The sequence below is a fragment of the Cynocephalus volans genome, chromosome 2 (assembly GCF_027409185.1).
Source record: "Cynocephalus volans isolate mCynVol1 chromosome 2, mCynVol1.pri, whole genome shotgun sequence".
Classification (NCBI taxonomy): domain Eukaryota; kingdom Metazoa; phylum Chordata; class Mammalia; order Dermoptera; family Cynocephalidae; genus Cynocephalus; species Cynocephalus volans.
In genome coordinates this window covers 200,195,205-200,210,408 of record NC_084461.1, presented here as the reverse complement: position 1 = coordinate 200,210,408, position 15,204 = coordinate 200,195,205, and the positions used below count along the sequence as shown (strand labels likewise).

Below are 15,204 nucleotides of genomic sequence, written 5' to 3'. Positions count from 1 at the left end.
CGGCCAGGCCTTAGCTCAAGACTTATCTGAACTACCTCCAACCTCTAGCACTTTAATACAATATGTGGATGACCTCCTCCTTTGTAGCCCCTCCTATGAGGATTCACAGACCCACACTGTTGCTCTCCTTAATTTGCTGGCCTCCAGGGGATATCCAGTGTCCCCAGCAAAGCCCAAATTTCTTCTCCTTCAGTCACCTACTTGGGAGTCCACCTCACCACAATACCAGAGAAATAACGGCGAATCACAAAAGTTTAATTTCTGAACTCCCTACTCCTACCACAAAGGGTGAAATCCTTTCTTTCTTGGGACGTGCAGGGTATCTGTGCCTATGGATTCCTAACTTTGGTGTGTTAGCAAAACCACTTTATGGGGCAGCCAAAGGGGATTCTGCCATTCCTTCAGATCCCACAAAGCCCATTCATTCTCCCTTCCAGCGATTAAAAGCCACTCTCCTCGCAGCCCCAGCTCTATCTCTCTCAAACCTATCTCATCCTTTTAGCCTATACATCGCTGAAACCCAAGGACTGGCAGTTGAGGTTTGGGGACAAAAGGCAGGAGATATTTTCTCCCCAGTTACAAATCTCTCTAAACAACTAGACACCACAGCTTGAGAATGGGCCCCTGTTTATGGGCCTTGGCAGCAGCCGCACTTTCAGCACAAGAAAGCTCTAAACTAACTTTTAAACAATAAACAGTCAAGAACTTCTCAGCCATAAGGCCAAGTCAATTCTCTCCCCTTCCTGCCTACAACTTATTCACCTTTCTTTCATTAAAAATTCCCAGTTCTCCTTTAAACCTTGCCCTCCCTTAAAATCTAGCTGCTCTCATCCCAAAACACTCATGACACTTAGAACACAATCGCATGCAGGCTTTAGACCTCTTTCTCAATCCCTTTCCACACATCTCCCCGCATCACATTACATGGTTCATAGATGGGAGCGCAACCTCCATGCTAGCCCCCTGGGTGGGTTATGCCATAGTAAATACAACACAAGCTATTGAGGCTGCGCAGCTCCCAAAGGAGGTTGGGGTTATACACTGCAGAGGACACCAAAACTCCAATGACCCCATAGCCCAGGGAAACAAACTGGTGTATCTAGCTGCAAAACAGGCTGCTCAATCATCAGGCCCCCACTCTTCCTCTCCTGCTCTGGTCCTTCTCAAGACCCCTATACCCTTATCCCAATACACACTCCAAGAAATACAACACCTCCAACAGTTGGGGGCACAGAGAAAGGACAACTGGTATACTCTCTCCAGTTGCTATGTCCTCCCTACCACACAAGCTGAGCAAATCCTTTTAGATTTCCATAATTCAGTTCATATAGGCTATGAACCCCTACTATGCCTTCTTCAGTCCTTATATTACTCTCCCCACAAAAGGACACACTATCTTCTAGCCTTAGTAGATACCTGTTCAGGTTGGTTTGAGGCTTTTCCCTGCACTTCAGAGGATGCTACAGCAGTAACGTGTGCTCTCACCTCAGAAATCATCCCTCATTTTAGCATACGCACCAGTCACTCACTTGCCTATGGGCTGCCCCCCACAAGCCCACAGGCCTCAGCCCCCTCAAACTTATGTACGGTGGGCCCTTCACTCTCACACCTCTCCCTTCCAGCTCATTGCCTTTAGGCCAGTGTCTCCGTACTCTTTCACTCATTAGGGATCTTCTTAGGGAATAGGCTAACTTCCTATTACCTCATCCTTCCCCCACCACCCTCTCAGACTTTAAACTGAGCCCAAGACAGCAAGTGTATATTCAAACCCGAATCCCAAAGCCTCTCTCGTGCTGGGACTCATCTCGCCTTTTAGTCCCTTTATCTTTTGGTGTTTCTCTAATTTCTTGCAGGAATGTATGCAGGCATTCACCAACCAAAAGATTGCCAAATTGTTCCTGCAAGGAGGATATCAGCCCCTCAGAATCAGCGACCCTTCCCCGGAGGAATACAGCCTCCCCACATGAAACCAGTATGCGGCCACCTGATTGTTTTGCCCGCCAACATAAATCTTTTATATTTTCATGTCTTTGTGCATCTCCAGCAGGAAGTAGCTTCAGAAGAATGAGACCTTCACCCCTTTTCCCTTCTTCTTATACTTAAAAGGCAGGAATGATGGACTTTAGACATGGCCAGTGCCATTGTGCACACAATAAGCACCAGCACGAAATAGCTGCCAGCCTCGTCTTCCACTCCAGCACCAAGCCGGTCCCCCTTCCCTTTACGAGGAGCCTCCTGACTTCAAAACAACTTTCTGGCTTCTGCATCAGCACAGTTCTCCACCCAAGCACATCAACCTAATGGTCCCTCCCCCATACATTTCATGCCCCAAAGCTAACATAAACCCTCACGAACCCATTGTTGCTGCTGTCCCCCATCTTCAGGGCAGCCCCGAGCTGTCCTCCATTTTGAGTACAGCCTAGCAGATTTCTTTCTTTAATAAAGCTTGAACGGTACCCAGCATCTCAGCTCACTTTCTTTCAATGATGATGGTGATGGTGATGATGACGGTGGGTTTACTTTGTGCCAGGCACTGCCATAAACATTTAAACACATTATCTCATTAGGTATTCCCCACAATGCTGTGAAGGAGTTGCAGTGATTATCGCCATTTTAAAAAAGGGACAGAAAAGGTGAGTGCTTTGACCCAAGACACACAGTAAGGAAGTGATGGAACTGAGATTTGCATCTCGGTTTCCTTACTCCCAGTTCTTTGCCCTTTTTGTCAAGCTCTTTCATCTCTTAACATGCATTTTTTATGCCTTCTATGTGCTAAGCAATGTTCTAGGGCAAAGGTTAGCAATTTTATTCTGTAAGGGGCCAGATAGTAAATATTTTAGATTTAGTGAGCCAAATGATCTCTGTTGCAAGCACTTGTCTCTGCCACTGTAGCATGAAAGCAGCCATAGACAATATACAAATGATTGTGACTATGTCCCAATAAAACTTTATTTACAAAAAACAGGAGGTCAACAGAGCTGACCATGGGTTATCAAGCTGTGTTCTGTGGTGCTGCCCCAGGGGTCAGGGTGGGAGAGAAGGTGAGACTTGGTGGGAGCCCTGCTTCTATTTACCACAGATGTGCATCAGTGATGGATTTAAAAGAGGGTCTGGCTACTTTTTTAAAAAAAAACCAAACAATATTTGGCAATCTCTGGATAACTCTTTGCTACCTTCCAGGGGTGAGAAACAAGGTGCTGTCTCTATCCTTTGAAACCATCTCCCCAAAGATAAGGTGACACATCTGGAATCCAGCTATGGGGTAGCTACAGAATCAATTCAAAATGGGCAGGAAAGATGGAACTATGTATAGGAATATTGTTGCCTGTGGAGGTGGTGATTTCCCTAACTCCACAGTTGCCTAGCCAGAGGTAGAATTTCTACCAGTCTGAGATTGGAGAAGGCATTAGTTGGGGTGAAGAGGCCTAGATACATTCAGGTTTGAGATTCTGTGACTCGGTGCATAGGTCTCGGGGTGCAGGGATGTGCTTGTTTTAGGGAGGGAGGCTGTCACCATGACTATCAGCTCTTTGAGACACACCCCAAATTTATAGCTCCATGACCAACTATCTCTGGATTTTCTGAGTGCCTCATCAGAAAGAGTTCTAAAGATCACCCAGTCCACTTTACAGAGAGAGAAAGTGAGTCCAGCAAGGGAAGAGGCATGCCCAAGGTCACACGGTCAGTTAGGGGCAGAAGTGGGGTTCAAATCCAGGCCTCTTGGCTTTAAGGCAGCTCCCCTTACTATGAGAGCCACTTCCTTAAGAAGATAGAAGGGAAAATCAGGCTGCCCCTTTGGTCCTCCTTTTCCTTTCTTTTATGGGACATCCCAGCCCCAGGAGTAACAGAAAAGATATAAAACAGAGGAGGAAAAAGTCAAGTAGAAGGCAAGAAAACAAGAAGAGAAGAGAAAACCTAGAAAGAGCCTGGGGCAAAGCAGAGAGACCCAACAAGAGTATGGGCACACAGATGTGCTCTCCACAGTGGGCATCTGAGGGTTCTGCCTTCCTAGAATCCATTCTCCTTTCTTCCAGCATCAACATTCCAGTTTTCCTTGGAGAAATTATTCTTTCCCCACTCTTAGTCCATGTGGTTAGGATAGAGCTGACTCTACTCCTGAATTCCAGGCTGGGCATGTATCCCAGAGCTGTCATGGATTGCACCCTTCAGACACCAGGGCTTTGTCTGGGACAGGCATGTTACACAAACCAGGACAATCAGAACCAATGAGATTCCATTTCTGGACTTTTGCTTGAGCTATTGGGAAGAAGAGGCCCTCTTCTTATTGAGGTGGGAAGCTGCTTGGGTGTTGTTAACCTGACTCTGCTGCCACTAGGAAGGGAAAGCCTGCCTGAGAATGGCAACCAACTCAGAGAAGATGGGAGAAGAGGAATCAGCCAGACATGTTCTGGAAAATGTTTAAAACTGGCTGTGCGTGTGTAGTGGGGGAAGCTCCAGTGTGTAGCATCTTCCAATTTCCATGGTGTAAATACTCCCACCATGGCTAATGTCAAACTACCAATGTGACGTCATTGAACACAGAGTCGGGAAGAGATATGCACAGTCAGCTCCGTAAAACCCACGGGTTGACCCCAGAACACTGGATTCAGCCTGACATCATTTGAGTCCCTGGATTCCACTGGACCTGAAACCAGAGTCACAAAACTGTTTCATTACAAGAACCAATAAATTCCCTTTTGCTTAAGCCAAGGCGGATTTTATTTCTGTCACTTACAACCAAAAGCACCATAACTTAGACAAGTTTACTCATCTTTTCCCACTACATACACTTCCAATTCCAAACCAGCCAATTCTCCCAATAAAACCATTTTGCTTTCCCACTGCTTGCTGTCTCCTCAAGTCCTAACGTCCCCTTCACCCTTCTCATTGTTTAAGCTCAGCCAAAACCAATGACAATAACACAAAACAACAACAACAACAAAACACCAAAAAGAGAGGAACTACCCTTCAAATCACATTATAGTTTGGAAACAAGTTTAAAATATTAAGAGTCTGGCTTTGGGGATCCCTGGATTTCCTTGGGACCACTATCTTCTAAAGATGTCAAATCAAAACAGTGATCGTGCTTTCTATGGTGAAGATTCACCTTCCTACATGCAATAAGTGAAGCATAATCTCATCCCAACAATTTGAATTGGATTTATTTGAATAATTTAATGTACACCTGCAGCGTTCAATCGATATCTCCCCCCCCTTTTAAAGTAATTAACTTTGTACAAAGTTAAGTCACTCTAATTTCCAGCAAGTCTGAAGATGCAAAAATTCAACTGATGAAGTCTCAGGGGACAAGATTAGTATCTGCTCCTCTGTTTGCCACCTTGAGACTAGGCATATTATTTGTAATTGGTATTAGCAACTTTAAATTATGATTAATTACTGGAGAGCCCATTTTCAATGCGGAAACAGCCACAGTGGAGTAGTAATAGACCCAATTATTCCTAGGTAGGCTTTCAGTAAGAGATTTTATCAAAATATCTCATCTCAGAGGCAGACGCAAAGAGACTCAGTTCATTAGATGATAACACCTCTTGAATCGAGACAAAGCACATTCACCATTTGGAATAAAGACAGCTTGTAAGAATTCAGTTTAAAAAACATGTCTGGGGCTGGTGGCACATCAATCCCTTTTGGGACCAAGTTTCTTTCATACAGAAACCTTTGTCAGAAGACAAACAGGAGACCATGATGCCTGGAAAGAGGGAAGTGTTATAAATCCTCTTTCTCCTGTCAGCTCTCCTAGTACGTGGGAGGCCATTAAGAGTGGGGATTAAAAACAGTCTGTGAACACGGAGTTTATAAACATGTTGGGCCATTTTGGATCACACTGAGATAACGGGGCAGTAATTAGGAGAGCTATCTCCCTGTCAGGAGAACCATAAAATGTGTTATTTACACCCAGCTCGTGGCCCCAAATGCCCTCTGTATGGAATGCCTTTTTAAATATTTCAGTTCCCAGCCAAAATAATTCAGCTTTAAGCTCTCAAGTTCAAAGCTATTTGCAGGAAGAAAACACGGAGCTTTTTAAAATGAACCCCTTAACACTGGGTTTAGTGAATGCAATGGGGCAAGTGGTGGGAGGTGGATGTGTTCTGACCTCAAGCTTGAAAACATGAGTCTTTGGGTGGAAAACAACAAACAAACAAAAAAACCCAAAACAGAATAAAAAACATTAAAACAAACAGAAAAACCAAAGAGAATCTGGCATTGGGCTTCCTAAGGCCCTTACTTAATGTGGCCAGATTCTCAGAAGACAAGAGAAAGTAGACAAGAGGAAAGACAGAGAGTCAGTGTGCCTTCAGGGACAGTTATGTGACATGTTGAGTAGATGTCATTGTACCCAGTTTATACACAGGGTAAAAGAATTTGCTTAAGGTCGGCTGCTTTCAGAGATTTCTCAGAGTGACTTTGGCCATTGTCCTTCTAGCAGTTTCATCTGTTACTTCTTAATATTTTTTTAGTTGAAAAACAAAACAAGAATCATTATGAAAAGCTTAGAAGATACAAATAAGCAAAACAAGCAAATATAAAACTTGCTCAAGAGGACAGAGTTCTAATGGTGAAGCAATATTGCTAAAAAAAAAAAAATAGAAAACGATGAAATTTAGGAGCCTTCTGACTTCAAAATTTTGTTCCTTCCACTCCATCAACAGCCTTCTAACCAGGCATGGGGACCCCACCCCAAGAAAACTCCAAGACAATAGCGTGGTAGAAGTGGCTCATACCAGCTGACAAAAGCTAATTATTAAATTTTCAGGAATTTTCCGAACTAATTGCCAAACACAGCTATTATTAAAATTAAATGATATAAGCTTACATTTAAATACATTATATTAAAAACAAAGGCAATACATACTCAAAACACATCACTTCCTAATGATTTTACTAACATTTTATTATTATCTGTGCTTTGGAAGTTATTTGTGTCTATTGTATCTGGATGGTGGGAATGATTCATAATGGTGGGCGATGGTGCATTGCTTCCCAAGTCTGCATTCAGGGACATCACGTAGTTAGCTTGAAATCAGCTCTAACGGGAGGATTTACACCACAGAAATTGGCAGACACTACAAACCAGGAATCCATCTGCCCTGGAGAGGCAGTTGTTAAGTGTTTACCAGGACATTGCTTTGCCTCATGCTTTTTCCTGGTGGTCTGGTGGAGTCCACTCGGATCCAAATCCACCTCTGAATCACATCAGTGGGAAGCTTTTTCCTTATTGACCAATCCAGAGGGAAGACATGGCCTTCATGGCTATCCCTTCACCTGCTTTAGGCCTCACATTCTTTTCACTTTTTCCCCCTGAAGGTGGAAAATATACCCCAAAGTAACACCAAATAAATAACTCATGGGCCATATATAATTGATGCTGGATTTAACAGAAGTAGAGCCATAAGTGGTTGTCTATTAACTATTTATGACCTTGCCGAGGCAGCTGACAGGCCAGTCTTGGTGAGGACATCACACCCATGCTCCCATGTTTTATTTAAACATTATTAAAAGTACACAGTCTGCAGTGAGGCCTTCAGTCCCACTCAGAATTAGATTCTACTGTGAAGTCGCCTCTGGGTCACGGAAAGATTAGGACTGAATTTTGCTGAAACCACTACTGTCTTTTTCCTACGTGTGTTGGGGGTTGAGTTCCCTCCTGATGTGTCCCTCTCTCCAGTTGCCCTGGGACCTTGGGCATGAGATAAGAGGTGCTCAGTTTCCCTGGGCTCAGGTTACAGGACACACCTCTGGGTTTCAAGCCATTCCCCAAGGTCTCAGGCCCCTCCACTAGGCCCTTCCCTAGAAAAAAGTTATTGTTGCTTGTTAGATCTATTTTCAGCACCAACACAGGGAAATTGAGACCATGAAGGGCTGGCTTATGCAAATCCAGTGGCTGCTCAACATCTTCCCACACAGAGGACAGGCCCCCACACGGGAGAATTATCTGATCCAAAAGGTTAGAAATGCCAAGGTTGAGAAACCCCAGATTACAGAATCAAAAGTTATCTCAATTTTTATGATTTTTTAAAATGTGCTTGAATGAGTAAATACTATGTGCCTAAAACTTATGAACACAGGCTTTGAGTGGGGGAGATCTGGGTTCAAGTTCTGACTCTGTCACTCACTGGGAATGTTACTTTGGAGAACTTGCTTCACTTCTCTGGCTCTTAGTTTCTTTATTGGCAAAGTAGGGATAATTACCTCACAGGGTGAAGGTTAAATGAGAGAATTCACATAAAGGACTTAACCCAGTGCACACTGCACAGTAAGTGGTAAACAAATACTAGCTCTTATTAACATCATCACCATCACCCATCATGGGCATTGTACAGGATATGGAAATAGAGCTGGTAGACTTGTGATTAAGTCTGAGTGGAGGAAGAAAGTCAGAGAGTGGAAGGAGAGTGGGAGAAGGAAGGAGGAAAAAAACAAAGTAGCATCCATTAAGTGCCTACTATGTGCTATCATTGGTTCTCTTACATACATTATCTCATTTAATCCTCACACCCACCCAATAAGATAGGTTGTACTACACCCCTCTGTTTTGCAGATGGGGAAACCAGGGTTCAGCAAATGTCTAGTGAATGCCTGCTGTGTGTCAGGCAATGTCCAGGTCTCCAGAAAGTAAGAGGTAAACCAGATTTAAGGATATAAACACAGGCTCTTCACCCCTCCTTCCTTTCTTCTCTTCCTTTTTTCTCATAGCATCTCCCCCACACCACATGCCAATTGCAAAATCCCTTATTCTGAATCCCCACCCACCACCCCAAACTGCTCTTTCCTGCTTCCCTTGCTCTTCTTTAGCTCTCATTGTCTAGGCTTGGGTATGTCATTTCTCCCCCTCGTCCTCTCTGCCTCCTCCTTGGGTCACTGGGTGGATGCTCTAAGAGTGAGCAGAGGCACCGTCCAAGTTTTCCACCACCTGGGAAACTTGTGAAAAGGACACCCAGCTCAGGAGAAAGCTGGAACTAGAAAGTCAGACCAAGGTGATGAAGGGTCATCTCAACAGGTGCAGCCTCTGAAAATAGGTGCAGCTGACTGAGAGCAAGCAGAGGGCAAACCTTCCTGTCACCATCACACTTCCAGCTTCCCTAAACACCCCTTTTTCCTTGGATACCCTGTTTTGGGGCCAAGGTGGTGTCCTCTGGGCTCTGTAACTATTGAAAAACAACAAGATATAAATCCACAGATGAGCTGCCTTGTCACTCCAATGACAAAGGGACCTGAATGATTTAGAGCCAGAATATTCTTTCCTCCATAATAGCTCCTAGAGTCACCAGGAATAGTACATTTACTAAAATTAATGGCAAAACCTCATATTTCTTTTTTCCAGGAAGAGAAGTTCCATTGGAGGGGTAATTGATCCTGATCTGGATGTGCCGGTGAGTCAGCTGGGGGTATAAATCATTCACATGCAACTACTCGCAGCCCTTTAAACTAACACCAGCAGTGACAAATGGCACAGGCTGGGGACAGGCAGAAAGGAATGTGGACAGAAGATCCATCAACATCTTTTTGCTTCTCATCAGGACCCAGGGAGCCAGATCCTTTTTTGGTCTCCCATAGCAGAGCCATTTTTAAGCAGGGTTGGGTTGAAAGGGCAATGGGGTGTCATAGTGATAGCTTTAGCACTGTATGCACAGGGACACTAATCCCAGTTCTCACTCCTGACTCTGCAGCCTTGGGCACATCACACCCCTGTCCCTGCTGGGGTTGATGCTAAGTGTTAAAGAAGATAACATCTGCAAAGGGCCTGAGCATAAAACAGCTCAATAAATGTTTGTTGAGGGAATGAATGAATGAATGCTTGCACTGTGGAGTTAGGGAATTTATTTTATCCCTTCCAGGGAGATTTGAATTTTAAAAATGAAAGGTAAAGAGAGCAATGCTTTACCCTAAGAAATGGATTTGTGGTGGTGACAGTGGGAATGGGAGAGAGATCTGGTGCCAACTGGCTGTCTAAAAATCCCTCAGATCACATGACCCCTTGTTTTGCCTGTGAAAGCTCTGAGCTCCCAGTATGGAGGAAATTCCATATTTGTGTGAAATATGCTAGCGATGGCTTTAGTTATATTTTCCCGTGTGGTTATGTATTTCCCATGTGAGAGCTCCTTGAGGGCAAGGTTGGGTCCTGTTCTCTGCTGGATCCCCAGCATCTAGCATGCTTGGGGCTTGACCCGTAGTAAAAACGATGGATACATATCACATGAATGAAAGAACGAACCACAGTCTGACTTCCTTGCAGGGTTTTGGTCGAGTTTAGATAGAATGCATGACATAGACAAGCTGCCCTTTTCTTACAGGAATGGGATCTGGGGTGGGTAGGCAAATTGAAGGCATGGACATAGATGGGTGGGATGAGCTCTCCTGAGGAGCCTGGGAAGTCCAAGATGCCCCCACCAGTGGGAGGGGCCTCAGTAACAAGACTCAACCTCAAACTTAACTCTTCCACTGAGCTCTGTTTTTTCCACATTGTGAGTGTCTACATGGCAGGGACCTCATGATTTCTTGCCCCTCCTCACTAATGCCTATCCTTATGCCCTGCCCATAGTTGGTGCTGAATAGATATATGTTGAATGAATAAATGGGTGCTTTAGAAAGTATGACTTTCTCTCTTCTCTCAGTGGAAATTTCTCAGGGCCCAAAGGCAAAGGACATACTTGAAGGCAAACAGATTGGTGAGTCTGGGACATCCATTGTTAGGAAGAACCTGCTAGCCTGACATTGTCCCTTTGAGCCTTGCTTTCCCACAGAATCACAGAGGAAACAACAGGATGTGCTGAATGACATTAGATAACAGCCAACAGGTACATGCCCTCCCCTCCTGTAGTGGGTTTAAAGGTGGTCTTGTAGGAAATTGTAAGGGAATTGTAGAAAAATATAACTTTAGTATACGCAGTTTTGTAACAAATGCCTAAGTAAAGCAGCTTCTAAGGGGCCATACAAAGGTCAGGCCTGAGCACACTAAACATTCCAAGGAAGGGAATGTCCCCCACCCGGTTCCAGGAACTGACTAGTTCCTTATCTAAAGGCCACCTGGCCAGACCCCGGGGAAGATAAACGATTGAGAAATGTGCTGTTCCTTATCGGGGTACCAGCCTGCTAAAGCCCACCTGTAAATCTAAAGGCACCATAGATAACCAACAACTCATCCTGTCACAAAGATCTATTCAGAAAACTGTATAAAAGGTGCTTAAATTGTAAGCTGGGGGTCGCTTCTGTCCAGGAGACAAGGTGACCCCAGCATGCTGGAATAAAGTCCCTCTTGCTTAATTGCATCGGTCTCAGTCTCATGGTCTTTGTGAAGTGAGCCGTCCCAGTCTGTGGGATTTGTGCATGGTGCACGGATCTTACAGTCTCCCAACAGATATGTTCACCAGGGACCTGTGAATGTGACCTTATTTGGAAAAAGGGTCTTTGTAGATATGATTAAGGTAAGGATCTTGAGACGAGACCAACCTGGGTTTAGGGTGGACCCTACGTCCAATTACAGCTGTCCTTGTAAGAAAAAGGGAGGGGGATATTTGAGACATACACACACACAGGAGAAGGCCAGGTGAAGATGGAGGCAGAGGTTGGAGTGTTGCAGCCACAAGCCAAAGAATGCCTGGAGCCTTCAGAAGCTGGAAAAGGCCAAGAAGGATTCTCCCCTGGAGCCTTCAGAGGGAGTGTGTCCCTGCTAACACCTCGATTTCAGACTTCTGGCCTCTGGAACTATGAGAGAATACATCTATCATTTTAAATCACCCAGTGCATGGTCATTCATTATGGCAATCCTTGGAAACTAACACTCTAACCACAAACACATCAAAATAAAAGAGAAAAGTTCATCCTTAATAAACTTATCCAGAATCTTGCAATAAGAAAACACAGAAAGGTGCACGTCTAATTTCAGCATACATGCACGCTCTGTGCTTTACAGTTTTATGTTATTTCTATTCTGATTCATATGTGGGGCTACATTACAATCTTTTCAGTATTTTGGGACCTTTAAAGATCTGAGTATGGCCCCAGGAATGAGGACAGTGAGAGAAGAGCAAAAAAAAAAAGAGAGCGAGAAAGAAAAAATAAAAGGGGTGGGGGGGTGAAGAAGAGGAGAGAGGAGGAGAGAAGGGGAGAGGAAAGACACAGAAAAAGACAGTAAGAAAGAGAGAAAGAAAAGCACTATTTGATCTGGCCAGAATGCCTGAGTGTCTGGCCCGTTAAAAGAGACATCAGAGGAGGAAAGCTCGGGATGTTTTCTCGCCTCCAGCAAGAGCTTGCAGGAGGAGAACTCAGCTGCATGAGAAGCAGGGCTGGTTAATGAGGAAGTTACTTTGTCAATTGGAGGAAAGAGCTTTTCTCTCTCCCAGCACTATGGGGGTGGAGAACTGCCAGTCAGGGGACCTGGACTTGTCTGGGAACCTCTGTCTCTTCTCAGTGCCTCCCCTCCCCCAACACAGAAGAGCCAGGCAGCCGGCTTGTCAAGGATGAAGCTGATGGGAATGACACTGGCTGTGGGAGAAAGTGGCTCAAGAAATACATTTGCTGCAGGAGGGAAGTTGGTGAGACCTGTTGCAAAACTGGAGTGGATAGTGTGGGAAGGAGAAAATGACCATTACTTAGATCCCTCTGGGCCAGGTCTTGGCATGCTGTGGGTTGTTTCAGGGAAGGCTGTGTAGTGGTGCACAAAGTGGGGCCAGACATCCTTGGGTCACAGAATCAGAAATCTGGAGCCTTAGGATGCCTGGTCTCATGGGGAAAAAGCAATGTGGGCACTCTCAGAAGCTCTGTGATCCCTGTAGGAAACTGTTCTTAGGACAATACAATAAATGATGGAGAATCACATTTTAAAATGTTCCTTGGATCACACCAGGGGCAAAGCTTGCGTTAGTGGCTAAAAGCAGAGACTTCAGAGTTGGATAGGCCTGGGTTCAAATTCTTACTCATATGTGACTGTGGGCAAATGAACATACAACTCTGAGCTTTGACGTGGCAAGCTGATATACCTGTGCCTTTGTTTTCCCATACGTATAATGGACATTATAATAGCACCTACCTCACAGTTCTGCTAGGAGGATTTAAATGAAAAATGTCTCACTCAGAACCTGGCACATCGCAAGTGCTTGTATCATTATCATTTTTATCCTTTGTTTTTGTTGTTCTTAACAGCCCAGAAGTAGCTCTACATTTACTAGATATGACCTTAGATGAGTTTTCTCACCTCTTTGAAGCCTCGGTTTCTTCATCTGTAAAATGGGAGTAATAATTCTGACTTCTCAGGGTTGTTGTGATGTTACGGATACTAAGACCCAGCAGAAGACAGACATTGAATAAACACTGGCTCTCTCCTCATTGCATGAAGCTGCCCTGCCATTGGGGTGGACGTTTGAGGCAGAAAAAAAAGTCTGGGGTCTCAGATGTAAACACACTTGACGGCCATCCAGCAGCAGTGAATGCCATTGGTCTACTCTGGGCCCACCCCCAGGATTTGTAGCCAATGGCAGCGTCATCTCTCAGCCAATCCCCTTTTGGTTTCTCCCTGCTTTCCACCCATCCCAAAGACCATGAGACCCAGCCTAAGCCCTCAGTCAGATAAGAGCCTGCCAGCGTTGGGGACGGGACTCACCAACTCCATGCACCGCCGGCTGGCCTCTGCTTCCCGCTGCACCAGCTCTTCCATGTCAGCCTTCAGCTCCTCTAGGCGCCGCTGGTAATACTGGCTGTTCTCCCGCTGCTGGGACTCTGACGTCGCTGCCCGTGACAGCTCCTCGCCCATCTTGATCAGGCTGTCCCGAAGCCGGATCACCAGGACCTGGGAGGGCCAGAGAGCACATGCCCACCTTGGAGTTAGAGGCCGGGGGGCACAAAATAGAGGGCTCCAAGAAGAGAAATCCTTTGCTAAATCTCTGTTTTCATAAAGTAATCAGGATAAGAATCCTGACTTCTGCTGCAAAAATGAAAAATTTACTTTAAAAACACAGAAAATGATAGCTGCTATTCTGAGAGGCAGTGTGATATACCAAAGAGAACCCTGACTTCTAAGATGTTCTGGGCTCAGATCCCACCTCTAGCTCTTCCTGCTCTTCCTCTTCCTGCTGTGTGACCTTGGGCAGGTGGCTGAACTTCTCTGAATGACAGGGACAATGATAGTACCTGTGTTCCAGAGATGCTATTAAGATCTAATGTGTTGCTATGCAGAAGGCCTAGCTCGGTGCCTGGCACATAGGACATGCTGGATAAGAATTGGGAGTTATCAATATTTACGGCAGCCCCATTCATCCCAAGGTTTAGGAGGTGGAGTTGTACTGTGGAGGGAGAATCATTTTGGGGGTCAAAACCTCTTCCCCAATATGGGTTTTGGCTTCCTGATTTATAAAATGAGGGTGTTTGATCAAATAATCTCTCATGAACTTCAACCTTAATATTTTAAGGCATTTTTCCTTTTCTGGGGGGTGGGGGGGTGGGGAATCTACGAAGACATAATGAAACAATAGAGAGAAAAGTGCTTTGGGCATCACACGACAGAAAACAAACCCAAGGACTGTTCTGCAAAATTCATTAGTTGGCCAACAAGCCTGGAACCAATCGATCCTGATGGACAAATACTCTCGTGTTGACATAAGAAGGAGACTGCATGAATATTTCAGGCCCTTGCTAAGGACTCTGAGCCCCTTTTCAGCAGCCACAGACAGAGGAAAAAACAGACTTCAGATCAGATGGTGAAAAATAGAGAAAAAAAAAGATTTACTATTCAGCTCCCCTTCATCTTTCAAATGGAGCTTAGCAACAATTTCAAAGAGCATCAGGAGGGGTAGAAGGAGGAAGAGTAGTTCTCAAACTGTTCCTCGAGGTACCCCATCTCTCTGCAGCAAGGACCCATGATTCTACTAAATTCAAATAATGGTGGCAGAAAGACAATGTAAATTTGGAGATAGAATTTTTCAATTTGAAGTTTTCCTATCATAATTGTCATTCTTTCTCTGTTATCACTTGGCTACGCTAAAACCAAGTTAAAAAATGACAGGATAGAGCCCAACATTACATATTTAAAAGATCATAGATCAAAGATTCATGGTGATCTACAGAGACAATCATGCCTTGAGGGATCCCTTGAGCAATTCCAAGGGTCACTGATGGTCAAGGTGAAGAATCTCTCTGTTCTTCATCCGTAGCAGAGACCAAATGCCCCCAGGGGGATTGGGAAAAAAGGCT

At 44.7% G+C, this 15,204-nt stretch overlaps 1 protein-coding gene across 6 annotated transcripts in view; it reads right to left on the bottom strand.

Annotated features, from left to right (window-relative positions):
* The window catches only part of MYO18B (myosin XVIIIB), a 280,263-nt gene that overhangs the window by 58,853 nt on the left and 206,206 nt on the right, over positions 1-15,204 (bottom strand). For all 6 annotated transcript variants that reach the window (XM_063086857.1, XM_063086860.1, XM_063086861.1 and 3 more), the window contains exon 39: positions 13,619-13,804. In XM_063086857.1, the coding sequence (XP_062942927.1) occupies positions 13,619-13,804 (186 nt within the window). The remainder of the gene's footprint in view (positions 1-13,618; positions 13,805-15,204) is intronic.